Raw genomic sequence first — 27,714 nt, forward strand, 5'->3', positions numbered from 1 at the left:
TATCTCAGCCACCATAGAACAGATGTGATGCACACTTTTCTAGCATACTAAGCACGCTGATGATCTACATGATCCAGGACTATTCTAAGCAAAGCAGACTTGTGGGCAAACTAACAACTAAAAACGTCAATTGAAATACTCCATTCATACCATTTCCCATTAAAACCAATATTGCACATTACCGTTGGAAAAAAAGAGTTTGTAGGCCACTTTTTTTCTGTGTATGAAAAGCATTCTAACAAACACAACAGAGAACAACTCTGTAGTTACAGTGTCTCGAGAACGATATTATATACAAAGCCAAAAAATGACGCCTACAATTCGCATCACACACCGATTATACCGCTAATCTAATTAACATGATCTATGAGTACCAAAACACTTCACATAAGAATGCTATACATACACATATTTTTTCCTTGATACCCCTGGGCAGGTATTTAGTCATTTTGCCACAGCTTAAAAAAAAAAAAAAAAACATCAAGTGGCAACAGTCGGAACTGCCCTTTACATCTTTTTGCACGTTACGTAAATCTAAAACAAATTCTCCAACATACACCATGCAGACGGGAGTAAAACGATACATATCTTACGTGTTCGCTAAAAACATCTTTGAATGAACTAATCTTGGTTTGTTCTCATAATATCATCAGAGGCTCAGTCTATGCAGGTAGTACTTCATTAAAAAAGCATTGTGATTCAATGCATGGTCGCGTTTTGTTCCGATTCAGTACGCGGAAAGTGAACGTTGTTGCTGTTAGTCGAAATTTTAACCGTTCGGCTAGAAACAGAATATATACTAAATAAATAAAACATGATAAACTGATTATACAAGGCTGAAGTCTCCAAAACTGCTTGTTTTTGATGCAAACTCTGGTTCACGTTTGTGTTCGCAGTGTCAACCCCTCCCCGCAATTACCTTGCAAATATAGCTTTAAATATTTGTTTTGTTTCGCTCTATGTGCACGCACAATCCGTATCAATTCATACACTAGCAGCACCATTCATGTTATGAGAGGTTTTCTAATATGTTTAAAACGTAAGACAACTTTTGGAATACATCTGTAATTTCTGTAAACTACATACTTTCTCACCAGTGATTCAAGTTATGTATATTTAAATATTTAAGTGTATATATATATATATATATATATATATATATATATATATATATATATATATATATATATATATATATATATATGTTGGTATTTCTGTGTAAAATATATGATAAAATGAAGCTGTATAAAATAGCCTATATCTCTACAAAAATAAATTATGCAATGAATATATGATTTCCCAATTTTACATATTAAGTTTTCAAAAATACACTTTCTAACCTAAACTCTAAATTTTATCTGGTTTTCAGCCAAAATGAAAGCAAAAGAATAATTTTGCATCTGTATTATAATATGATTGTATGATTTGGCTAATGTTTTAGAGTCGCACTGCATAGAGTTTCGATTTATGGATGTTATTCAATCCATTATCAATCTATCTAACTCTTGGTTCTTTAGTTTCATAACTGCTCAATCTTTTGCCGCATTTACAATGTGTTGAAATGACCGTAATTATGAAATGACAACTCTGACATTCTACTATAAATCATTTGTTTCTATAGCAATGGCCATAATGCCAAAATGTGCAGCTTTGTTGACAATGATAGCAAAATACCATATTCCTATGTAGCAAAATATTAACATAATAGTAACGCATAATGACATTAAGCAGAGGTTGCTACCTAACTAACTTTAACTGCTGATCAAATGAGAGAAGTCGGCACTTTCGTAAAATTTCCAACTTATAATTAAGGCCACATCTACACTAGTACATTTTCATTAAAAAACCCTCTTTGAAAACACTCTCCATTACTGTATTCTTTGTAAAATGATGACTTTAGGAAACTAAACACTGATTAATTTAGCTGTTTACGCGTCTCATGAACACTAGAACATTGTTTTCCTCCCTCAAAAACAAATTTCGAAAATGCACTCCATTAACGCATACTTGAGAAATCAATGAGGCTAGAAAACTGAAAACAGTTTTCAAACGAAAGCGGATTAGTAAGGATATGGCCTAAGTCTTCCACAAAGACATGAGCAGTTTTCACAAGTGAGAACTTCCAATAATTTCGACCTGGACGCAGCAAAGTATTTTATTTCTCTGTTTAAAGTGACTATGGCATCAATACGTCAACTCGATTGACACAAATTCACATTTTCATTCATATGGCACGAGTGAAATCTACGTTTAGCAATACAATCAGATACCATAATATTTTAAATAGCTCTGTGACTCTAACAAACACATTTCTGGCATATCCCACCACGGATAATATAGATTTTGTCTATGATATAGATAATTTATATAGATTTATCTGTAAATGCAACGAACAGAGGGTTTCTTTTTGCAAAATGGGAAAAAAAATGGGTAACTTCCATCTGCTCAAGACTGCAACTCGCTCATTCACTCGCTCACACAAACACGCACGCATATGTTCATTTAATGAATCCATCCACTCATTAAATCATTTGTTACACAGTGGCTGTCAGTGCAGGTTGAGTGCTTGTAGGGGAAGGGGAAGTTCGGTACCATAAAGTACACTTCAAGCCACCATACTGAGAAGCCTGTAGCCACCCAAAAGACCCTGACCCTGTAAGATAACAGCGTTTTTGCACCAGAAGCTTCGGTTATTTCACAATAAAAATACTACACCAATGTTTAATAATACCGTATACACTATTTACACCACTTCGGAGTGGCAGAGTACTTTTTTGTTGTTTTTTTCGGGCTCTTTTTTCCCTAATCACAGCATCATTTACACTGATAGACAACTCTTGCTTAATGTTTTGCTTTCAGACAGTAAGGCGCACACCCTGCTAGACTTATTTTTTGGCACATATCGTGACTGCAGTTGGCAGGGAGATAGCTAACCACTTGAAACCGAAGAGAAACAAAGGTTGATGATTAAGGACTTTGTGCGGAAATATATGTAAACACATAAATCCATCTTAAGTCAACATGAAATGGCATTCGCAACCCATTTTACTTCCATAATGTGACATATTTCTGAAACAGGATTTTCAACGCAAATGGAGGGGCTTGGTGATGTCAGCAGCAAAGGAAAGTCATTTCAGGCAGATCAAGTTATTGTAATGAACGATTAAGAATAACACTATTGGGGGCCTGGGTAGCTCAGCGAGTAAACACGCTGACTACCACCACTGGAGTTCGTGAGTTCAAATCCCAGGGTGTGCTGAGTGACTCCAGCCAGGTCTCGTTAGCAACCAAATTGGCCCGGCTGCTAGGGAGGGTAGAGTCACATGGGGTAACCTCCTCGTGGTCGCTATAATGTGGTTCGCTCTCAGTGGGGTGCGTGGTGAGTTGTGCGTGGATGGTGTGAAGCCTCCACACGCGCTATGTCTCTGCAGTAACACACCCAACAAGCCACATGATCAGATGCGCAGGTTGACGGTCTCAGACGCGGAGGCAACTGAGATTCGTCCTCCACCACCCAGATTGAGGCAAGTCACTATGCCACTACAAGGACTTAGAGTGCATTGGGAATTGGGCATTCCAAATTGGGAAGAATTATTATTATATATATTTTTTAAATAACATGCACTGATGAATCTTTCACAATAAGACCAGGAATGTGTATTTAGAAAGTAAATGGGTTCAATTTTGATTTCATGTTGACTAAAATTTGTTCACGCTTGTTTTTTCAGTAAACAATCACAATAAAAAAAAAAAATCTTTTCACAATTTCAAAATGATTGATGAATTTCAACTGGAGTTTAAACCTTGAAAATCTTTTCACAAAGTTCAGGAGACAAGATGTTGAGGTCCATTTCTACCAGTGCAGAAATGTTCTGCAGCATTCGTTTGCCATAGTCGTGAACGTCAAATCCATCTTTGTTGACCCAAGAATGAGCTGTACTGCATCTTCTTCCTCAAAACAAAGAACATTAAAAACAAACAACAATCAAACCAGACCGTCCCACTTCTCCTGATTTGGTGAGAATGGTGATTGACGGTTGAGAACAGTAGTGAACATGGAGGAAAGCTACAGCGAGGGGGCATCGACCAAATACCCACTGACATCAACAGTGCATCATCGTAGAACAGTAAAATGTGGACTACTAGTCCACTAACTTGAAATGAGAGAGCAATGTTTGGCCAATGGGGATGGGGATGTGTCTCAGTAGGGTTTAGGTTGACTGAAGGGTGATATTGCTTGGGCGACACTATGGAGTTTATTGAGTGTTGGGGAAGTTGTAGGTGCTGAAACGTGAGAGGCAGTTGGAGAAGGGGGAAAAATGGGGTCGGTCAGCGTAGGTTAGTGTTTTAAGAGTAGATGGTGATGACCTCGCGGCCTCCTCCACGGACAAGAAGGACCCGGTTTAGACCTTCGGTTAAAACCTCTAGGAATTCCATGTCTGATTGATGGTGAGTCAAGGAAGGAGTGGTGACAGCATTTGAAAAGATGTGCAACTACCCCCATGCACACCTACATTCGCTGGTCTCGACTTCATGAACATTGAATTAATGTCTGATGCATACTTGACACAAAAATGGCTAAAGTTTACTCTCAGTCGCAGGCTGCAATCTAGTTGGCTGGATTAGTGGTTTGCAGGATTACAAAGTTATGCTTACATGTTCCTACGCTGCTACAAAGAGCTTTGTAGCAAGTACATGATATGCTGGAGTACAATTGTAAAGGGGAGACTGGGGCTAGTTGTCACACCTTTTACTCCGCAGAATATTCCACTAGATAGGTTTATTTTTTAAAGTCAATTTCTGCAATGCCACATACCTTGAAGCCTTGGGCACAAAAAACGCAATTGACGCTATTGCCCAGAAAAAAAGATGAAGTTAAATTGCGGGGCATGTTGTCACACTATATGGGGCAGGTTGTCACAATGGAACTTGCCACTAAACCATTGGCACAAGCAACCTAGTCTCATAAAATGAATGTTACTATAACTAAATTTTTGCAAACTGACTTTTACGTGCCATGTTCTACGTTTTGCTGCAGTTTCCTGGTGAAATGAACACTATGTACACAGGTGCTGTAACATCTGTGCATTTCATTTACATTCACACAAATCACGACTACAACGGCTCATATTTTTCGCTGTATTACTCACACACTGTTATGTTATAATATCGAAACACTTCTACTATAACGCATCATTTGAAAAAGCTCACCTGATAGAGTGTTTGACTTTAGATTCGGAAGTCCGTGGTTCAAGCCCAGCCAAGCTGACACGATAGATGAAAGTGTCATAGAAGCCACACAAAATGATGTGGTTTCTTCAGAAAATGTGCTTTTCATGTCGCATTTGTTTTTAGGACACTATTGGTAAAGTTTAGGTTAAAGGTTTAGGTTAGGGAGGTTTGTTTTTCTCATTAAAACCTCAATCTAATATTCACCTTAAAACCTCGTGTAAATGCGACACAATTTCACTCGGTTTTGACGGTTTTGTTTGTATTTAAGCCCTCATGTTAGCCATTGTCTCTTGTCGAGTATTGTTGGTGTAATGTCTTTGTTCATGATTATTGTATAGGCATTGCTCATAGTCAAGTCTAGTTTAGTTTATGTTCTGGTTATATTCCGTTTTTTTTTTTTTTTTTGAATTCACGTTTGAATACCAGCACTGTAAATAAAACTGCACTTGGGTTCTCATAGATCTTCATCTCATCCTATCTTCAGCCAGCCTGCCTGAACGTTACAACGGACACGTAATGTTCATGAGATCAGAATGGGTGCAGGTGTTTGTGAACATTGTGGGGTGAAGGGGTAACGTGTCCCCACCATCACAACCACCAAAATAAAATCTACACCTCTCGTTAAATCTACACCTGCATTAAACAGCTTATAATCGCCAAAAACAATTATGAAGCACAAAATGATTCATGAACCACAAAAATGGAAAAGGTAACAAAAAATATAAAAAACATTGTATATGTAATTGTACACATTTATGATATTTTAAACACATGGGATAACCAGCCCTGATTAAAAAAGTGTGACAACATGCCCCAACCTCACTTTCATAAAAAATACCTTTGTTCTACAAACACATTTAGTCAGTAAAGCCAGTAAAATTCTGCTTTTGTGGTTTGATTATGTTCACTGTTTACCCAAGAGGTATAACAAAATAGTGAAAATTTACTTCAGAGGGTAGCATTTACAAAAATTATTCTAATCTAAGAGGGCGATGAATTAGGGGTTTCAAACCAACATACAAAATGTCTGCTAGAGAAAACACACATTTGAGTACTTTAAATTATTTTGTACTTTTGACTCCAAATCGTTACTAAGATTTAGCCTTTGTGACAACTTCCCCGTGTGACAACTAGCTATAATGCTTTGAGTTATGCCCGCAAATAACTGGTACTTACTACTTTTGAACAGACAGATATTTTGACGTCAAAATAAATACACATTTTCCCTATTTTTGTTTTGGTGTTGTCTGTAAAATCGTTCACGGAGACTGCTCCATGATTACTTGAATTATTTATTTCCACTCTGGCCTATTATTACGATTTCTTCCACTCTGATTTACTCGCCTTTTATACTTCACATAAAAATACGAACTGAGATTGGTCAATCAGGTCTCTTATGGTCTAAGCGGGCAGTTCTTGTCCAGAATAAGCTGCAATGTAGACCAGACTTTATGCTGATAGTCTGGCTGCTCAAGACTAGCATACTCGGACACAAAAACACAATCAGACTTACAAACCCACAAGCACAAAATATTATCATAGGATACAGTTCTCGTCACCAGTTCTGTTTTTAGGTGGTCCGGGCATGTTGAGCAGAACTAGTTTTGCCTCCTGTGATTTCTTAACGATGACTTCATTGAGTCTGAGCGCAGTGTGCATGCGCCTCACGTTGAACTGGTTTCTGAAAGCAAAAGTATCAACAATTAGTGAATCAACATCACTCTGCGTGTGTATTTGTGAATGGGTGTCGAGCAGAACTCTATACTTACAGATTTTCCCACTCTCTGTGGCATGTCAGAAAAAGAAAGACAAGTGTAAAGAGCACATGAAACAAAAAGAATTAGTAAAGAATTGAACTGAAGTCAAATTCAAACAATTGTAGAGGAGAAACAATAAATACTGTAGATCGTAAATCAGAACAAGTAGTCACGCTCACACTAAGGGTTTGGTGCACCCCAAAGTGAACACATTCTGTACGTGCGCTGCTATTGATTACTTACATATTGCGTTGTTATTTGCTAATAGTTTGGAAGAACAAATAAATACAATTCACAAAATCTTACCACAAAAATCGAATGGTTCTTACAGCAATGCTGATGGCGAAAACAAAATGTACATTTGCAGATTTGCATTGTACAGTTGCAGTTACATTTTCAGAATAAGGACGTCAATTTTCAGGAATTGTCTTAATTTATTGTTAATGAAATTAACAAACAATTAATGGATTAAGTGTTTATGTTAATAACGAAAACCTCGTGGACGTAGACTTTTATAACTATAATTTAAACAAGAAAGAGAGTGAGAGAAAGTTAAAGCAGATAAAAGTCTTGTTTACATTTGAATTTTTTTGCCAGTCTTGGCCCATTTGAACGTTCTGTTAATGTAACACCAATTGACGCGCCACAATGGCTTGACATCATGTCCTAACCAGACGCGATAATGTTCCAGTGGCAAGCAATCTGTCTGTCCATACCAGGCGTGACACGACACCACAATATTCATACACTAAAATGAGGATAATTGACAATAAAATGTAGAAATCAGAGCAATCACAGACGGAACAGTATGTTTATTAAATGCAACTAATTTTCTCACATAAACACCGTAACGATTTCTACGTCAAGCCCCGAGAGGATAAATACACAATCACACACATACACAGGGAGTTCCTTTATAAATTGCATCCTTCTTCAGTCTGTTACAATTGTTTATGTTCACGCGGTACTCCTGTTATTATTTCACCGATCTCCACGTGACCGGGAAGTGATGTGCATTTGTGTGTGTGACAAAGCTCTGGCAGAAGATAGGGAGACCTCAAGCACAACATTCGCTATGTGTGTGACACCCTCGGCCAAAATCATGTTGTTCTGAACTGGCTAGTGAGATGCCGGCTTTAATATACTGTAAAAAGAATCATTTTAGATCCATCTGTTGACTGCGGTGTCTGATGCGACGTCGCAGAAATAGAAACCATTCCAAAAATAGAAAGCTCTGTCGCTGTCGCTCGTCGTGTGTCGTGGCTGGCTAGGACAAAAACTCTGATTAACATGGAAAAGATACCATTTATCGTGTGTCGCGGCATCACGTCTGGTTAGGACACGGTGTGAGGTTGTCTACACTGGATGCGTCGAAGCAAACGTTCTAAACCATTAATTTCTCTAGTTGGCAGGAGTAGCGCCAGCGCGTGCAGCACAAAATGGTTTAAAAAAACGTTTACTGGGGGCCTGGGTAGCTCAGTGGTGAAATACGCTGGCTACCACCCCTGGAGTTCGCTAGTTCGAATCCCAGGGCGTGCTGAGTGACTCCAGCCAGGTCTCCTAAGCAACCAAATTGGCCCGGTTGCTAGGGAGGGTAGAGTCACATGGGGTAACCTCCTCGTGGTCGCTATAATGTGGTTTGTTCTCGGTGGGGCGCATGGTGAATTGAGCGTGGTTGCCGCGGTGGATGGCGTGAAGCCTCCACATGCGCTATGTCTCCGTGGCAACGCGCTCAACAAGCCACGTGATAAGATGCGCGGGTTGACTGTCTCAGACGCGGAGGCAACTGGGATTCGTCCTCCGCCACCCTGACTGAGGCGAATCACTATGCGACCACGAGGACTTAGAGCACATTGGGAATTTGGCATTCCAAATTGGGAGAAAAAAATAAAAAATAAATAAAAAAAACGTTTACTGTTGGCGCAATGCAACACGCCCATCGGACGCTTCCAGTGTAGACAGCGTCACTGATAATGAAGTAAAATATATGCTTTTTACACAACGCCCATGTCCGGTGTAGACAAGGTGTAAACCTACGGGATTTGGGGGATGTTTGATCACCCGCTGTGTGAAAACCCTAATTCTGATCAGTTAGAAAAGTCACAGCAACCCGAGTCAGAACAGTCTGAAGATCTGTGCCAAGTTTTGTGAATTGAGCTTGAAAACTCTAGGAGGAGCTACAGTCTGAAATTTTGGTCATGGTTTAGGGATTTTGAAAAAACCCTAAACCCTGTCTGAAGAATAACAGTAGGCCAACATAATAAATATACTTGTTTAGTATAAATATAACTAGTTTAATTTACCATTAGTTTATCTGCATTACTAAAAATGTTTACATTAAATATGCTTTAGCAAACAAAACGTCATTGTGCAGATAGTGATAAAATAAAACACTACAATAGTGTTTGCAGTACGTAATTGTTATTTATAGAGAAATGCCCTGGATGCTTCAAATTATTGTACAGGCGTTTCAACCGACTGTTTGATTGATTACAGAGCGCATTTGTGCTGAAACTGATTAATCAACATTTAATAAGCTTAATCATTTATATTATGACAACAATCATTTGTCACAAAATAGACCTAATCCCATCAATAATCATTCTGAGAGAACTCCTCGGCCTCTTTGCACTCACGGTTTCATGTTGAAGAGATCTTTGATGGCCTCTGGTGTTGTAACTCCGATCGGTTTGGCCTGCTCTCCGTCACACTTCGCTTCAGTCCAGGTCATCTGTACGGCTGTGCCGGGGGTCTCGGCGTCTGCGGTGGGGGACTGAGGGGTGGCAGGGGTCGGGGGGTTGATACCCTTGTCATGAATCAGCTGTTCCTGTTGTGGGGGGAACACAGGGGCAGACTGAGTGAGAGAGAGAGAGAGAGAGAGACAGGGCAGGACCAGCACATAAGGAGAATGCCAGGGCAAAAAGAAAGAAATGAATGAAAGATAGAATTGTTAATGCTTTATTTATTAAAATAGAATACATACATTAAAAAAAATAAACTTCTTTTAATTACTTGCTATAATTACTATTTTAATTGTATTTGTTTTCCTTTACTTTTTTTAAATGTAATTAATGTCTGCATTCATGCTATGGCAATATTAAATGCTAACAGTGTAATAAAGCACTTCAAAATGAAATTATTATTATTATTTTTTTTTTTTTACATAAAATTAAGAGAAAGAGAGACTTAGGCAGTGTCTATTACTCTGAAAGGCAGCAGAAATTAAGTGATACGAAAAACATTTACGTTGAATTCACACCATGTCGAAAACAAGCGATGTTGCCTTTCACTGCAACGTAACAGCATCAACACAAGCAAAGTGCAAATTCATTCATTAACACTGATGTTTAGAGATGCCATTACAAGCAAACAAAGGAAATAATTAAGACTGCAGACTCCGTGTACTGTACCTCCTCTTCTGGTTTCTCCTCTTTGCTGCTGGCGGCCGGCTCCTCAGTGATGCTCAACTGCGTGGTGACCGCGGTCGGGTTCTTACGACGGATCGACCCACGGGAGCTATCAGTGATACTCTGAATCTGAAGAGAGGAATTATGAAGATGAATGAAAATGTGAATAGGGCGCTGTGTCTGATAACTGCGATTTTCGAAGAAGGTGGTTTACCTCTCGTTCACGCTCAGTCTTGGTGAGGTTGATCTGCTTGAGGATCTGAGAACGCTGCTCCATCATCAGGGTCTTCTCATACGTGTACGCGGAGATATCACTGTCATGCTAATGATGGTAGACATACCATATTTATTAACTGCCATATAACTTATTAATATTTCTTAAAGTGTTAGTCATAGAAGTCTATAGAAATAGTGAGAACAGAATGAAAATACAGTTGCTTTGTTTCAAAAGGTTCATTTATCCCAAAATATTAAATTCTGTCACACACTGCAAAAAACAATTTTCTTAATCAGTATTATTTTTCTCATTTGGAGTAAAATATATCAACATCCTTTAATCAAGACAAATACAAATTTATGTGAGATAGTCAGAATGGTTTTTTTTTTTCAAAGAATCTATCTTTTTAAATTTTTTTTTAATGAAAAATAAAATAAAAAATAAACTTATTTTAAGACATATTCCCTTGGTAAATTCATCTTGTTTTAAGGATGTTTAGATATTTTCACTGGAAATTCAGACAACAATATTGTTTCAAGGAATGTTTTGCATTGTTTTCTTATATTGTTCAAATCCCGTAAGATTTACAGTGAATAACAATTTATATATTTGTCTGTTTCTTAAACAAAGCTATCATATCGCTTTAGAAGACTTGGAATATTGCACACAAGTCGCATAGACTACTTAATGGTGCTTTATAGTAGAGGTAGACCGATATATTGGTTTTACCGATTAATCAGAGCCAATAGCTTTTGGATTTTGGAATAGCTTTTTTTATCATATGACCAATATTGGGGCAGTGGTGGCTCAGCGGTTAAGGCTCTGGGTTACTGATCAGAAGGTCAGAGGTTCAAGCACCGCCAAGATGCCACTGTTGGGCCCTTGAGCAAGGCCCCTGACCCTATCTGCTCCAGGGGTGTTGTATCATGGCTGACCCTGCACTCTGACCCCAGCTTGGTTGGGATATGTGAAAAAAAAGAATTTCACTGTATATGTGCAAATGTATAATGTGTGATAAATAAATATAATTATTATTAAAAAAAATTAATTATTAATTATTATTTTATTATTGTTTTTAATGACCGATACGATACTGATACGATAGTATTATTTTTCTTGAAGTGTCTGACATGCATAACTTCTACTTTCTGCTTTTAGACACATTAACAACTTAATCATTCATCACTAACCTCTGGTGAACTGCTTTACACAACAAACATTGCGTACAGTCTATTACAAATTAATTTGACTAGTTTTAGTGGCAATATACACTTGTTCAAAGCCCCTCACTTATTTCAGGACTCTTATTTTAAAACAAGTATTTACAAAATTAAGCTCTTTATAGCCTATATATTCACCAGATTAAGCATTTTGTCTAAAGTTAGACCGATAATCGGTTTAACCGATATTGGGTTGTTTAGTAAGTAAGGATTTTTACTACGACACCTTTTCTCCCCAATTTGGAATTCCCAATGCGCATACTAAGTGCCTCAGTCAGGCTGGCATAAGTGACCATTGGCCTCAATTGCCAGGTGGGCAGAGGCACGAATCTCAGTTAGCCTCCGCGTCTGAGACCGCTACAATCCGTGGTCATCGTTATCGACGTGGCTTGTGGTGAGTTGCGTGTGCCCGCGGAGATGTAGCGCTTGTGGAGGCCCACGCTATTCTCCGCGGCATCCACGCACAACTCACCACGTGCCCCATCGAGAGCGATAACCACGGATTATAGCGACCACAGATGCGGAGGTTAACCCAGATGTCGACTCTACCCACCCTAGCAACCGGGCCAATTGGTTGCTTAGGAAGCCTGACTGGAGTCACTCAGCATGCCCTGGATTCGAGCTTGCGACTCCAGGTGTCGTAGTCAGCGTCTTTACTTGCTGAGCAACCCAGGCCCCCTTAACCGATATTTTTAACCGATATTTCCACTTTTCCACTTAATCAGTTCCTTAATATCAGGTTTACCGATAAAGTTGGACACAAAAGACTTTACATTTCAAATATTAATTAAGGAAGTGTATTTCGGACTTGTTTATAGTTAAAAGTCCCACGTTATGCATCAAATCTTCATTCTTTTCTGGTTATAATTGGGATTTTGGTTGCACAATAAATTCTGCATCTTGGATTTTATTCATTTTGTACTCTTGTAGCCTCTATGTCTGTGACTGTCATAGTAAGGAAAAAATAAGAAAATGTTTTAATATTTTATAAATCAATTTTAAAACTATGGGCTGATTAATCGGTTATCTGACTTTTCCACCACCATCGTTATCATTATGGGCAAAATCTACTATCAGTCGACCTCTACTTTTTGGAGCTTGACGGCCCCTGGTCACCATCCAATTTACTTGTGTCCTTTTAGGTTCCAATTAAGCAAGTCATACAGGTTTGAGGTGATAAATCATGACATAATTTTAATTTGTGGGTAAACTATTCCTCTAATAAATTACAGACACTGACTAATAAAAACCTGATCAAGTAAAAACAGTATATATCAAAGACAGAAAATGAACATTACCATCTCCACCACCTCCACGGCAGCATCTATACGCAGATGATACAGGAAGGTGGTCAGATCTTTTTTCATCTGAATGCTGTTATCATTCATCTGAGCCACAGTGAAGATGCGCATCTTACATTTCCTCCACACCTATATAAAAAAACAAAACATTCACAGCTGTCAACAACGACAAATCACACCATGTGAGCTGGAAAGATCACTATGAAATGGACTACAAAACTGTTGCATCGACACCATTTGACATCAATTTGACACATTTGGTCATGTGACACATGAGAACCAATGGCACTGTATGGCTTAAAAAGACTTGATATAAAGTGCAGACTTTTTTTAAGATCCATATTTAGATTTTTTGGCATCACTTCAGTCACCATTCACTTTCATGATTTGAAAAAGATTCACCAGGATATTTAAAATAATTCTTCACTTGTACTCCATAGAAAAAAAGAAACATACGCAGGATTGGAATGAAACAAGGGTGAGTTTTTGAGTGAACTGTTCCTTTAAGCTCTCTTTAAACCTTTGTTTGGACCTCAACTGAATTTTACTGATCACAATAAAACAATTCCCGACTTTTCTTAACCCTCATGTTCTGTTTGGTGACAACCAAAGACTTTTAAAATTGAAAAAAAAAAAAAAACCATACTAAACATTGAAGTATCAGGTAGACATTTCTTGACTTCTCCTAACCCTGTGAGAAGTGATCATAAACAAACTCGATAGCATGCTTCAAATGTCTTTCATGATTTTTTTTACAGTATATTTGGGCTTTGAGAGAAACATGAGTAACTATAGTGAGAAAAACAACACTTTCACATGCTAAGATTGTTGACACAAACTGTAAAAGTGTACTCCTACTAGTTATTTATTTAATTTGAGTATCTCCAAACAAGTACATTGTTACTGTTTGAATAAAAGTCTATGTCTACTTCAATAATGTCTCCCTTTGGGTTTATCTTTTACGTTTTGACTAGGTCACAGGCACAGAATAAAATAATTAGAAAGGGGAAATAGTAAGTTAATAAGGGAAGGGACAATAATAGATGAAATTACTATTTTTAGTAAAAAAAAACCTTTTCTCCCAATTTGGAATGCCCAATTCCCATTACTTATGGGAGGTCCTCGTGGTGGCGCGGTTACTCACCTCAATCCGGGTGGTGGAGGACAAGTCTCAGTTGCCTCCGCTTCTGAGACAGTCAGTCTGTGCATTTTATCACGTGACTCGTTGTGCATGACACCGCGGAGACTCACAGCATGTGGAGGCTCATGCTACTCTCCACGATCCACGCACAACTTACCACACGCCCCATTGAGAGCGAGAACCACTAACTGCGAACACAAGGAGGTTAACCTAACGTGACTCTACCCTCCCTAGCAACCAGGCCAATTTGGTTGCTTAGGAGACCTGGTTGGAGTCACTCAGTACACCCTGGATTCGAATTCGCGACTCCAGGGTTGGTAGTCAGCATCAATACTCGCTGAGCTACCCAGGCCCCGTAGGTGAAATTACTATTATTGTTATTTTAACACATACATCAATGGGCCTCTGAGTCCTACAAATCAGTTAAAGAATGTACCTTGTGCTGGCGTAGGAGGAATGGTAGCAGCATGAGCATCCCTCCATCATGAACAATCCACCAAACGTCAATGTGACCCTCGGTGAAGCGTTCTCCATTTGATGGGAAGGCCGAGATATTTTTGGTCACCAGCAGGGCTTTACTGGCAGCAGTGGTCTCCCTTACCAGCTCTGAAAAAGAAAACAGTTTATTTAGATCTATTGCAGGTCTGGGTGGTATGAAGGTATATGGGTCAATGACGTGACTTTCATTTATTTGTCCGGAACACTTAAGTTATTTAATAATACATTAAAAATGCAGTTCACAGAAAACAATTACTTAAAGGTGAAGTGTGAACTTTTTTTTTTTATGTCAAAATACGTTCTAATATCCCAGTTTATTGTTCATTGACAATTATAAGTTAGCCATTCATGGGTTTACCTCCTCCAAAAGTATAAACACTGACCCTCCCAGGTACTATCAAAACACTGATGTTCATATTTTGAGCGGCCTGCTCAGCTCTACCCATACCTTTCTATCTAAAACTATAGTGTGAGTTTGGGGCGTGGCTACTTGTAGTAAACTGTTCAATTGGGAGAATATGAACGTCCATGGCAGGCATGTTACAGAGGAAACGAAAATTAGCCTATTTGTTCATCGGGATTCAGAGAGTGTGAAAGGGCGTGATGAGTCTGAGGGGTGTTGGCAAAGGTTGTTTGAAAACATACTTTATTTTTGTAATTCCGTTTGATGCCACTAATTTACATACAGTACTTCACCTTTAAATACACCTATACTATGATGAACATGTTTTCAATTTCCAAGTTCAAAGTCATTTAAATATTCTTTCTTGGGGTTAAAGTGGTATAACTGGCCTGAAACAGTAACAAATAAATAAAAAGTATTTTTCTGAAATTATTAAAAAGGAAATGCTGGCATAAGTAGTTTGGAATAATATTTTATTAATACTGTATGACTTAGAAATAAGCAGTAAAACAAATTTGTTTTAAAATATTATTAATATTTGAAAAACATTTGTCCACCAAATCAAAGTCAGGTTTTCATTCTGTTGTCATGTTTTAGACCCTCATAACAGTGACATTTAAAATGATCAGAAAAGGCACATTTATGTTCAGGTCAAGTGGAGTAACTTTAAGAAAACCTCTTGATATTTGTAAAAAAAAAGATTTTTCACCTTGAAAAATATGTTTGAAAACATTTTTTAATTGAATGATTAAGTTGTGTACGCAAACGTACTTAAAGTACTTAATACCTCTTACTCGATGGTTACACTTCTTGACATTTTTAAGTCATTAAATAATTTTTTTAATTTGTTTTAGAAAATGATATAATTTTTTTTTTAATCATGAAACAAATATTACATTTCTACAAAGTTAACACGTGTGTTTAAAGCTAGATTTTAAAATATTTCTAATTTTTATCAGCTCAGAGAACCTTATTTGTCAATGTATACCATGAAATGCTAGAAATGCGTCAACCAGTAAAGATTTAAATGTATTCAAATTCATTTTTCATTACAGTACTGTGCAAAAGTATTTGCCCCCTTCCTGATTTATTCTACTTTTATGTATTTTTCATTCTAAATGGTTTTAGATTTTCAAACGAGATATAACATAATACAAAGGCAACCTGAGTAAACTCAAAATACAGTTTTCAAATATATATGTATATATATAATTTTTGAAGCAAAAGTTATCCAACACCTATATCACCCATGTGAAAAACTACCCCCTTAAACTTCATAGCTGGTTGTGCAACCTTAGCAGCAACAACTGCAACCAAACACTTCCGATAACTGGAGATCAGTCTTTCACAACACCATGGTGGAATTTTGTCCCACTCTTCTTTGCAGAACTGCTTTAGTTCAGCCACATTGGAGGGTTTTCGAGCATGAACTGCCCATTTAAGGTCCTGCCACAGCATCTCAATAAGGTTCAAGTCAGGACTTTGACTAGACCACTCCAAAACTTTAATTTAGCTTCTTTTGAGCCATTCAGAGGTGGACTTACTCCTATGCTTTGGATCATTGTCTTCCTATAATCCAGTTGTGCTTGAACTTCAACTCATGGACTGATGACCGGACGTTCACCTTTAGTATTTTCTGGTAGAGAGCAGAATTCATGTTGCCCTCAATTATTGCAAGTCGTCCTGGCCCTGAAGCAGCAAAGCATCCCCACACCATCACACTACCACCACCATGTTTGACCGTAGGTATGATGATCTTTTTGTGGAATTCTGTGTTTGATTTATGCCAGATGTAACGGGACCCCTGTCTTCCAAACAGTTCCACTTTCGACTCATCAGTCCACAGAACATTCTCCAAAAAGGTTTGAGGATCATCAAAGTGTGTTTTGGCAAAATTCAGACGAGCCTTAATGTTCTTCTGGGTTAGCAGTGGTTTTCACCTCGCCACTCTTCCATGGATAGCATTTTTGGCCAGTGTCTTTCTGATAGTGGAGTCATGAACAGTGAACTTTATTAATGCGAGAGAAGCCTGCAGTTCCTCAGATACTGTCCTTGGCTTTTTTGTGACTTCCTGGATGAGTTGTCGCTGTGCTCTTGGAGGAATTTTGGATGGTCAGCCACTTCTGGGAAGGTTCACTACTGTGCCAGATTTTCTCCATTTGGAGATAATGGCTCTCACTGTGGTTCTTTGGAGTCAGAGAGCCTTTGATATAGCTTTGTAACCCTTCCCAGACTGATGTATTTCAGTCACCTTTTTCCTCATCATTTCAGGAATTTCTTTTGACCTTGGCATAGTGTGCTACTGGGTGAGACCTTTTAGCTAACTTCAAGCTGCTGTAAAAGTTCTATTTATGTGTTGATTTGATTGAACAGGGCTGGCATTAATCAGGTCTGGGTGTGTCTAGTCCAGCTGAACCCCATTATGAATGCAGTTTCATAGATTTGGGGATTTAGTAACTAAGGGAGCAAATACTTTTCACACAGGCCCAGTTGGTATTGGATATCTTTTTTGCTTCAATAAATAACATTATCATTTAAAAACTATATTTTGTGTTAATGCAGATTGCCTTTGTTTTATGTTAGATTCTGTTTGAATTTTTGAATATATTCAATAATTCGTAAATAATCAATCAGATAAAGTATCTTTCTTTTGTAAAGTAATTAATTTATTGGATTAACCAAAAATAGGCATTACCACACAATTATTGAAATGTAAAACATTTTTGCATTGAATTTCTAGGAAAAATAACTATTAAGTTCCATAACATTACTGTGATATGAATGATCTCATATTGTGAAATTAGATTTTGGTCATAACGCCCACTCATAATCTCTTGTATTTTAATAGAATCAACACCTGACTAGGAACAGCTTGTAATTACATTTTTCTTCAAACTCATACACTCCGTGGCACACAGTTTCTGAAAGTACTCTGGGCTCTGTTCCAAATCAGACAAAATTAAAACCTCACTCATTTCTGCTCAACACCTGCACTTAAGAAAATGTCACATTTACAAGTGAACAGCTGTACCATCAAAAGTGAAGCTACACCTGCTGTTTCTGACTCCTGCAGCGCTTCAGAGTTTAGATGCAACAACACATATGATGTAATGAATTAACACAGCTGCCACACAGTCCTCATGCACGGATTTGAAAGGTGTAAATAACTCAGAAACCCAAGTTTAATGCTCAAAGGTTGCTCACTTATAGATCAGGAGACTTGGTGGAGCTCTGAGTCATGTTTAATGATCAACTTTGTCTAATAAAATAGACACAAATAAGTCAATTGTTGACATACAGTAAAATATTAGAAATATAAAATGAATGTGGATAGCATATAGATCATTTACTCCTGGGAGAATATGATGAGAAATGTTTTAGTTCCTGTTCAATGTTGGTAAGTTACTTAAAAAGTAATCTGTTACAAATGACCAATCATTTCTCTAAAATGTAATCAGATTACTTTACCGATTACCTCACTGAACATGTAATTATGTTACTAAATACTTGATAAGTTGCTTTCTAAAACGCTTTCCACAGAAACATTTTTGGTTTTCCACTCAAAGAAATTTAAATAATGTCTATTTTCTCCTTGTTCGTTGTCGCACACCCTTCAGCTGTCACAGAAATGCAAACAAATGTACGAATGAACATATGAATTCATATTTAAAATCTATTATACATCAATAATATTATTCTGAAATGTGTAAACCCAAAAAGTAATAACCTTAATTGAAAGTCAGTAATTGTAATGTGATTACAAGGATATAAAATGTAATGTGTACGTTACTTTAAAGTAATTACGTTATAGTAACTAATTACACTGTAAAAAGATAACACTGTTAATATTCTCCCCTTTTCTCCCCAATTTGGAATGCCCAATTCCCAATGCACTCTAGGGCCTCATGGTGATGTAGTGACTCGCCTCAATCCGGGTGGCGGAGGACGAATCTCAGTTGCCTCCGCATCTGAGACGTCAACCCGTGCATCTTATCACGTGGCTTGTTGAGCGCATGTGGAGGCTCACGCTATTCTCCGCGGCATCCACTCACAACTCACCACGCGCCCCACCGAGAGTGAGAACCACATTATAGCGACCACGAGGAGGTTACCCCATGTGACTCTACCCTCCCTAGCAACCGGGCCAATTTGGTTGCTTAGGAGACCTGGCTGGATTCACTCAGCACGCCCTGGATTTGAACTCGTGACTCCAGGTGTTGTAGTCAGCGTCTTTACTTGCTGAGCTACCCAGGCCCCCAACACTGTTAATATTGAAATTTCTGACCTTTTTGTATCTTGGCAAATCTGAGCACACTTTGAATTTGTTAATCAATATATTTGTCTTATTTTCCCAGTCTCCTTAAAAAAAAACAATTATTTACCCGAAAAGCAAAATTGCGATATATTAACCCTTGTTTTCAGGGAATATACAGTATCATGAATAAAACTGTATTTTGCATTGTTACTAGAGGTTGACCGATAAGTGGATTTTGTCATTTCCGATAATTAAGGTGGTGGAAATGGTTGACAACCGATTAACCGGCTGATAATTTTTAAAATGACAGATTTTCTTACTATGGCAGGCACAGACACAGAGGCTAATGGAGTCCAAAATGAATAAAATCCCAGACTTAGTTTATTGTTCAACAAAAATCCCAATAATAACCAGAAAAAATGTAGACTTGCAGCATAACGTTATTTAATTAATTAATTAACGTGGGACTTTTAACTATAAACAAGCTCGAAACACACCAGAGACTCTTATTAGAATTGACGGCAACTTGGCCCCATTTTAACTCTCTATATTAAAATATTTACAAAATTACGCTTTTTATAGCCTATATATTCACCAGATGAAGGGTTTTGTATATATATTTCACCATATGAGGTTTAATGAGGAATACGATTTATTATTATTCACAAGATATGAAGTTGGAGACACGACATATGTTTCCACAGAGTATACTGTAGTAGAACAAAGCTGTTGTAATGCTAGAATCCTCCAGCACCGGCCACAAAGAAACATGAAGGAATAAAAACTATTGGCAACTATTGGCATAGTTTTTTGCCAAAAGCCAGTAGTTCCACAAACAAACTATCGGCACCGATTAATCGGTAAAACCGATATATTGGTCTACTTTGTTGTTACACTATATTGTTACACTAGCAGAGTTTTTCCACTTATTTATTTTTATTTTTCATTTTAAATGTATTATTCTATTTCTGATTTTCTAACAGAAATGTTTGCTGTGTAGAGGAGAAACATGAGAGAAAGCAAAAGTCTCCATTTGCTCTACATTTAATCTCATTGCTGTCCAGGAGAAACTTTTGGGATATTAAAGAGATCACGTTTGAGACTTTTTGCTCCTACAGGAAGTAATTGTGCTTCTGTCACTCACCAATTAAGTTTCTCCAGCTTTGGTGGTCCTCAGCCTGTTTCCAGTTGCGTGGCCAGCTGGCCAGTACGGTGTTGTGCTGAAGACCTCCCAACCCTCCGGCCTGGACCAGGTGTGAGGTGGCGTCCCTCATGTTGGAGGAGATTACCACCTGAGAGAAACCTTTAACCTTCTCCGTCTCCATGAGCTTCCTCAGAGACTGTGAGAAAAGAGACAGAAGACAAAAATAGAAGGTAGGCAAGGTGGGAAATGACATCATATCCCAAAAAAGTTGATGCAATGCAGTACAAATGTGATAAACAATGAACGTGCTTCAAAACCAAGTAAGCTACCAAACTAGACAGATAGACCCTGTACCTTGATGCGTCTCGGGTGATCCGATCACATGTGATAAACACTGTTTACACCTGGTCCCTCAAATACGTCTCCTGTGACTACTCATGTTTGAATTTCAAGAGGAGGGTCTATGATTTTATGATGACATACATCAATCACTATGTCATTGTTTTACTGCATGATAATAAACTGCAAAAAAAGTAATACGAATCAAAGAAAGCATGAAAAACTGGCATGCTGTTTCCCCCAGATGCATCTGAAATTTAATCTAAGCACAAATGCAACATTTCGAGCAGAATTCTCCATCATTTTAGTGGAACAGCTGTGTTAAAGAAGCATCAGATGTGTGTACTTGTCATCTGTCTCACTGCATGTTAATATCAAACACACTAAAGTAAATCCGTGAAGTTCTCGTGCTTGTGTATCTATCTGCTTTTCAAATGTTCCGACCGGACGGTTATTTCCTTTTAAAGACACTCGTAAGCAGCAAAGTTTAAACTCTTTTTGTAATGCAGTAGTTGATTGACAGGTGAGGGGTGGTGCTTTGCTGCTCTCCGGTATGCATTCAGGACGGATTAGCGTTTGCACCACAAATGTGATGTGGTCACATGCGTTTTTGACTACCTTTATTAGTGGATTTTGTGATCCAAACACAAAACTCTTTGCACCCAATTTACACCTGTATTTAGCGCTGAGCACATGTGATAGGATCACCTGAAACACATCTTTTTACCAGGTGCAAACTGGGTCATATTAGGCATTTTAGTGCATTCAGACCAGGTTGAACCAGTGGTGAATAGAGAACACCTATGAATTCCAATTCAGCTCTTGAATTTGAATTCAATTTGAATTTAATCCTGCACACAAAATGCAGAATTGCAATTCAAAGTGAATTTAAGGAAGTAGAATTAAAGTGGAATGATATTGAAAAAACTGATATTACTACTATTGAAGTTTTTAATATTATTAAAATTATTTCCAGAAAATTAGACTATAATTGTTTGTATTAACTGTTTTGACCAGGGGCGTAGGAACCATTATAACTGAGGGAGACATGTCCCCCTCACTTTAAGAAATAACTAAATTCATTGTGTGTGACAACTTAAGCCTTATGTCATAGTATGCATCTAAACAATTCTTTGACTTTTCCATGTTTTTTGTTTGGCCATTATATTTATATATATTTAATGATGATGTTTGTGGCATATCTACTTTAGAAAAATTTAAATAAAAGATCAGTGACCAACTCAGCAGTGTAGACAGAGACTTGACAAAAGCTTCTGAAATTGTTCAGGTAAGATCATATTTGACACGGACATTAAGGAATAATTTTTTTTTTTTTTTTGTGCTTTGATTCTTTGGTTCTGGCTGACTGGACCAATGTTTGAAATGTTTGACAGCAGTCATTAATTTAATTATGATCATTCTTATTTTCATTCATACATGGTTTCTACATTTTAGTTCTAATTATTAAAGTTCTATCATAAAAATGCTGATGTTTCTTAAAAGTTCAGTTGATATGCTTTCTTTCAGATGATATCACATATTCTTAAAATCATTAACAAAAAATCTAAAAAAGAATCTTTAAAACGGTCGTATTGTGAAGTGAGGCTGATGAGAACACCCTGTCTACAAGGGGGCGTGTCCGTTGACGCGACGCAACGGCTTGAGGCTGTCTACACTTGGACGAGTCGACACAAATGTTCTAAACAGTTTATTTGTGTTGTTGGCAGTATGCGCGCCAGCACGTGCAGCGGAAAAATGGAACAAGACACCTGTTTACCATTTACCACCACCAGTGGTGCTTGAGAAGGATATTGAAGATATCCTATCTCAAGCATACAACAAACACCGACATCTTCATATGCAAAGGAGAAGGTCTGAGTCAAGATCCATAGCAGGTGACTACAACATTTTGGGCATGTGTCACCGATCAGCATCTAAAGAGGACCATGCACAAGCACTATGCACCATCAAAATGGTCTCCCAAAGACCTGGAAACGACCTGTGGGCAGACCGAGAACAACGTGGACAAGAGTTATCGAATCCGATCTTGCCACACATAATTTCGGTCTCTTCACTGCCTGGAAGCGAGCTCAGGACAGAGAGTTGGCAGCGTACAATCGAAAAGGCAACGCTCCATTAGTGGGCATGCTGATGATGACACCCGTTTACTGTCTGTGCAACGCGACGTGCCGCAACAGAAGCTTCCAGTATAGATGGTATCATTGATTGTAATGGGTTCTTTTGCGTTTGACGTGACGTGTCGCTTGCATCCGGTGTAGACAGGGTGTTAGTATGTGTCTCCCCCAGTTTTCAGAACTTGGTTTTGACAGTAATCAACTTAATTAAGATAAATATGTCTAATCAATAAAAAAAAAAAAAAATGGGAAAAGTAGTCCAAATTATTATTTATTTATTTATCTGTCTCAAAACTTGTGTTGGACTGATAAAATTCCTCTGTTGTGTGACTGTGCTGAATTTCTTTGAATTGCAATTCAGTTAATTCCTCTTACTGTCAAAGGGAGCCAATTCTTAAATTTGAAATTTTGCACAACTCTGATTTGAATGTGCCTATGATGCCCTAAATGCTGTTACCTGTTCAGCTTGTTGCCCCTGATGGTGGTTGTCCAGGTACGTTCCCTCCAGTGCTGCTCCCACAATGGTCAAACCCTTCCCTGCTTTCAGCTGACTGGTCAGAGACAGAAGACGAGGTTGCTCCACGTTGAGCTCAGCGTCCATACTGACCAGCACTAATATCTGAGGCCTACAGAGAGGAGAGCATAGACAGTCTTTAAAACAATTCTAATATTTAAAGACAACAAGAAACTGCATTCGCAACGCATTTGACTTCTACAATGTGACATTTCCGAGTATAACAGAATATTCCGAGGGGAATAAATATAGAGCAGGGCTGAACTTAATCCATCAGAATTTGATTGGATCATGAAATGTACAGTCAGTTGGTCATTACTGTAAAATAAACTGATTACGACCCCGGCCACTTATTGTACGTACTTCCATTATAAAGCCGCTTTTCCACCATCGGGCCGAATGGTTCTCGTTGCGAAACCGTGCCATTCCATGCCTTTCCATGCCAGTTGGCATGGATACGGTTTCTTTTTCCACAGTAGTGCTTGAATGAACGTAACAAATATGTCAAATGGCGATGGCGTGAGAGGTAAACATCGGAGCGTGTGCGCTATGAAGTATGATTGCATATTCCAGTTTTCCCCTGGTTTTTATGTGGCTGTAGCTAAATACTATTGTTTTACTCTGTTAAAGCACAGGAAAGACATGTCCCATGTCACAAAAAGAAAAGCAAAGAGAAAAAAATCTTTTGTTCGTTCCTAGACTAGCTAAAAAGGAAATTTATTGACAAAATATTATACGAGTAACATAATAATACATTATATGGCTTTTAAAGGTGCACTCAGCAATGTTTTTGCTCATTAAAAAAGTTTTACTCCTAAAGAAATTAGTTGTAATAGTCATATCAGTAACCTTATAAAAGCTGTTTTATTCTAGATGGAGAGGGTCCCCTCATGGGGGCTGCAATTTTAGAATCACATGACCAGCTGAATACTACTTGCTTAATCTCCTTAATTGCCTTGTTGTTGGATGCATTAACTCATGGGTTAAATTAATCATAGCTACCGTGAATTTCTACAATGACATCTGTAATTGAAAACTACTGTGTTTGAATCATGCATCATCCAGGCCCCTAGGTGTCAGTGTAAGTCCGAGATCACATATTCAAAAAAATACTGAGTGCAGTGCACCTTTAATGAGCTAGCTAGCGTAAACTACCCCCCTGAAAAAAAATAAAATGTGTAGAAAACAAAAAGTACTATACTAGTAAAATCATCATCGTAAAATCATACACCAAACATTTAATTTTTTTTTATTAAATTGTATTAACCTCACCATAGCGAATTTTGTCAGCTACCTATAAACAAATGAGTTACTCTGGGGTTGGCAAATTGACAATTGTGGGCCGCCACATACTAAAGACATTCCACCAGCACGGGCCGAGAGCTGTTAGTAATCGTGCTGTGCCGATCCATGCTCAAGTGGAAATGCTACTGGAACCGTTCCTCGCCGCGCTTGGAACCGTTCGGTCCGATGGTGGAAAAGCGACTGGATTGTTCCATAAAAGAGCATTCTTTTATTATTATTCATTTAATTTTAATTTTTTACCTATGCAGAATTGGACCTTCGGAAAACAACTGTTGTTTTAGAGGTGGAGAAATTTATAATATTTTGATGAAACATTATATATTTTTTTGGATCTTTACATTGATGAATTGAGCAAAATAAGCCACTAAATATTTATTAAATAAATAGTGCCAATTTTGATTTAGTAAGATTTTTTATTTTACTTTATTTTTTTTATAATGAGTTTAATAATGATTGTATTCTAAATTAAAACTTAGCATAAAAAGGTGGTCAAAACTTAACACTCTCCGAGCACCAATGAGAGTATACAGTAAATGGGCTTTAGTGAGTAAATAATATTTGTAATTTTGCCGCCAGGAACTGCAACATAATACATGGTTTAAATTGCATTAGCTAGGGGCCTGGGTAGCTCAGCGAGTATTGACGCTGACTACCACCCCTGGAGTCGCGAGTTCAAATCCAGGGTGTGCTGAGTGACTCCAGCCAGGTCTCCTAAGCAACAAAATTGGCCCGGTTGCAAGGGAGGGTAGAGTCACATGGGATAACCTCCTCGTGGTTGTGATTAGGGGTTCTCGCTCTCAATGGGGCACGTGGTAAGTTGTGCGTGGATTGCGGAGAGTAGCATGAGCCTCCACATGCTGAGAGTCTCCGCAGTTTCATGCACAATGAGCCACGTGATAAGATGCGCGGACTGACTGTCTCAGAAGTGGAGGCAACTGAGACTTGTCCTCCACCACCCGGATTGAAGTGAGTAACCGCATCACCACGAGGACCTACTAAGTAGTGGGAATTGGGCATTCCAAATTGGGGAGAAAAGGGGATAAAAAAAATCAATAAATTGCATTAGCTATAGTCTGATCCTCACTAGAACTACAAATGCTCTACTAAAGAATAACTATTCATCTAAAAATCCATCTTTAACAATTCTAACCTCTGCACAAAATTTTAAATCAGAATATACAATGACCTGTGTGTTTGTCACAAAGATGCAAGGAAAACATATTAATTAAATAATCCATCCATCCATCCATCCATTTATCCATCCATCCATCCATCCATCCATCCATCCATTTGTCCATCCATCCATCCATCCATCCATTTGTCCATCCATCCATCCATCCATCAATCCATTTATCCATCCGTCCATCCATCCATCCATCCATTTGTCCATCCATCCATCCATCCATTCATCCATTTATCCATCCATCAATCCATTTATTCATCCATTTATCCATCCATTTATCCATCCATCCATCCATCCATCTATCCATCCATTTATCCATCCATCCATCCATCAATCCATCAATCCATCCATCCATTTGTCCATCCATCCATCCATCCATTTGTCCATCCATCCATCCATTTGTCCATCCATCCATCCATCCATTTGTCCATCCATCAATCCATTTATCCATCCATCCATCCATCCATCCATTTGCCCATCCATCCATCCATCCATCCATTTAACCATCCATTTATCCATCCATCCATCCATTTATGCATCCATCCATCCATCCATCCATCCATTTATCCATCAATCCATCCATCCATCCATCCATCCATTTATCCATCCATCCATCCATCAATCCATTTATCCATCCATCCATCCATCCATTTATCCATCCATCCATAAATAAATATAAATATATATATTATAGATTTTAAGTTTTAGCCTTGCCCCAGACTTTCAATAATAAACTATAAAAATCCATTAAAAAAATAAAAATTATTACATGTTTAAAACTATGATAATATAAACAAAGAGTGAAATAAACAAACTATTTCAATATTTATTGTGTGAAAATTATTAAAATCAATTTTTCAAAAAACATTACGACTGACTATTCCCCACTTATGACGTCATTTCCACCACACCAAATAATTGTCTCAAAAGTCAATAAATTTAACCAAGTGAATAAAAGTGTCAGTGAAGGGCATGCTTGAGAAGAAAAAAAAGAACAAGGTAAATATCACTTGTGAGCAGAATATTTTTATTGTGCGTCATTTCCAATCAAACTGTAATTTGCTAAATTATTCAAAAAGTGTGAAAAGATTATTTAATTATGTCTAGTTAGTACACATAAAATGTTAGTTTTGAAATTAGCTTTAGCAAGACAAAGGAGTTGGCTATTTTATTTCAAAAACTTTAAAAAAAGTCATTTCCATCAGCAACATTTTCTCCACAGAATTCTATTAAACACAATGCAGAATTTGAGATGTGCTGGAAATTACAAAAATGACAAAGTTCCTGTGATGCATGTACATACACTGTTGGACATTGTAAGTAGACACATTTAAATAAAAATAGCGAGTGTGAAAATGTTTTAACGAGACTTTACTTTCTAGAAGTCCACAGTGCTCAATGTGCCCAAAGTTGAAGAAACACCCATTATGGTTGCTAAACTCTCTAAATGCTCTCGCCACTGGCTGGCATGGTAAAAGTGTTTTGGTATTTAAATAAGTATTTACACTCACCTCCAGTTCTTGGTGTGTGGTGGTCCCTCCTCTAACCGCATAAGAGCGAATCGAGCGGCACTGAGCGACAGCCCTCTTATTCCATCACCCCATTCCTTTTCCGCCCTGTCAACACACACAGCTTTTCACACACTCTGACTCCATAATCCTGA

General features: G+C 37.9%; 1 protein-coding gene across 1 annotated transcript in view; it reads right to left on the minus strand.

The window, feature by feature from the left end:
- Window positions 1-1,214: 1,214 nt before the first annotated feature.
- LOC127449602 (solute carrier family 12 member 5-like) overlaps window positions 1,215-27,714 on the minus strand; it is a 153,584-nt gene continuing 127,084 nt past the window's right edge. The window contains exons 16-26 of the mRNA XM_051713137.1: window positions 27,563-27,667; window positions 23,507-23,675; window positions 20,576-20,771; window positions 14,712-14,881; window positions 13,132-13,263; window positions 10,611-10,718; window positions 10,400-10,525; window positions 9,626-9,843; window positions 7,002-7,016; window positions 6,780-6,913; window positions 1,215-4,439 (exon numbers count right to left, since the gene is read on the minus strand). Of these exons, the coding sequence (XP_051569097.1) occupies window positions 4,348-4,439; window positions 6,780-6,913; window positions 7,002-7,016; window positions 9,626-9,843; window positions 10,400-10,525; window positions 10,611-10,718; window positions 13,132-13,263; window positions 14,712-14,881; window positions 20,576-20,771; window positions 23,507-23,675; window positions 27,563-27,667 (1,465 nt within the window). The 3' untranslated portion in view covers window positions 1,215-4,347. The remainder of the gene's footprint in view (window positions 4,440-6,779; window positions 6,914-7,001; window positions 7,017-9,625; window positions 9,844-10,399; window positions 10,526-10,610; window positions 10,719-13,131; window positions 13,264-14,711; window positions 14,882-20,575; window positions 20,772-23,506; window positions 23,676-27,562; window positions 27,668-27,714) is intronic.

The sequence above is a fragment of the Myxocyprinus asiaticus genome, chromosome 12 (assembly GCF_019703515.2).
Source record: "Myxocyprinus asiaticus isolate MX2 ecotype Aquarium Trade chromosome 12, UBuf_Myxa_2, whole genome shotgun sequence".
NCBI lineage: Eukaryota > Metazoa > Chordata > Actinopteri > Cypriniformes > Catostomidae > Myxocyprinus > Myxocyprinus asiaticus.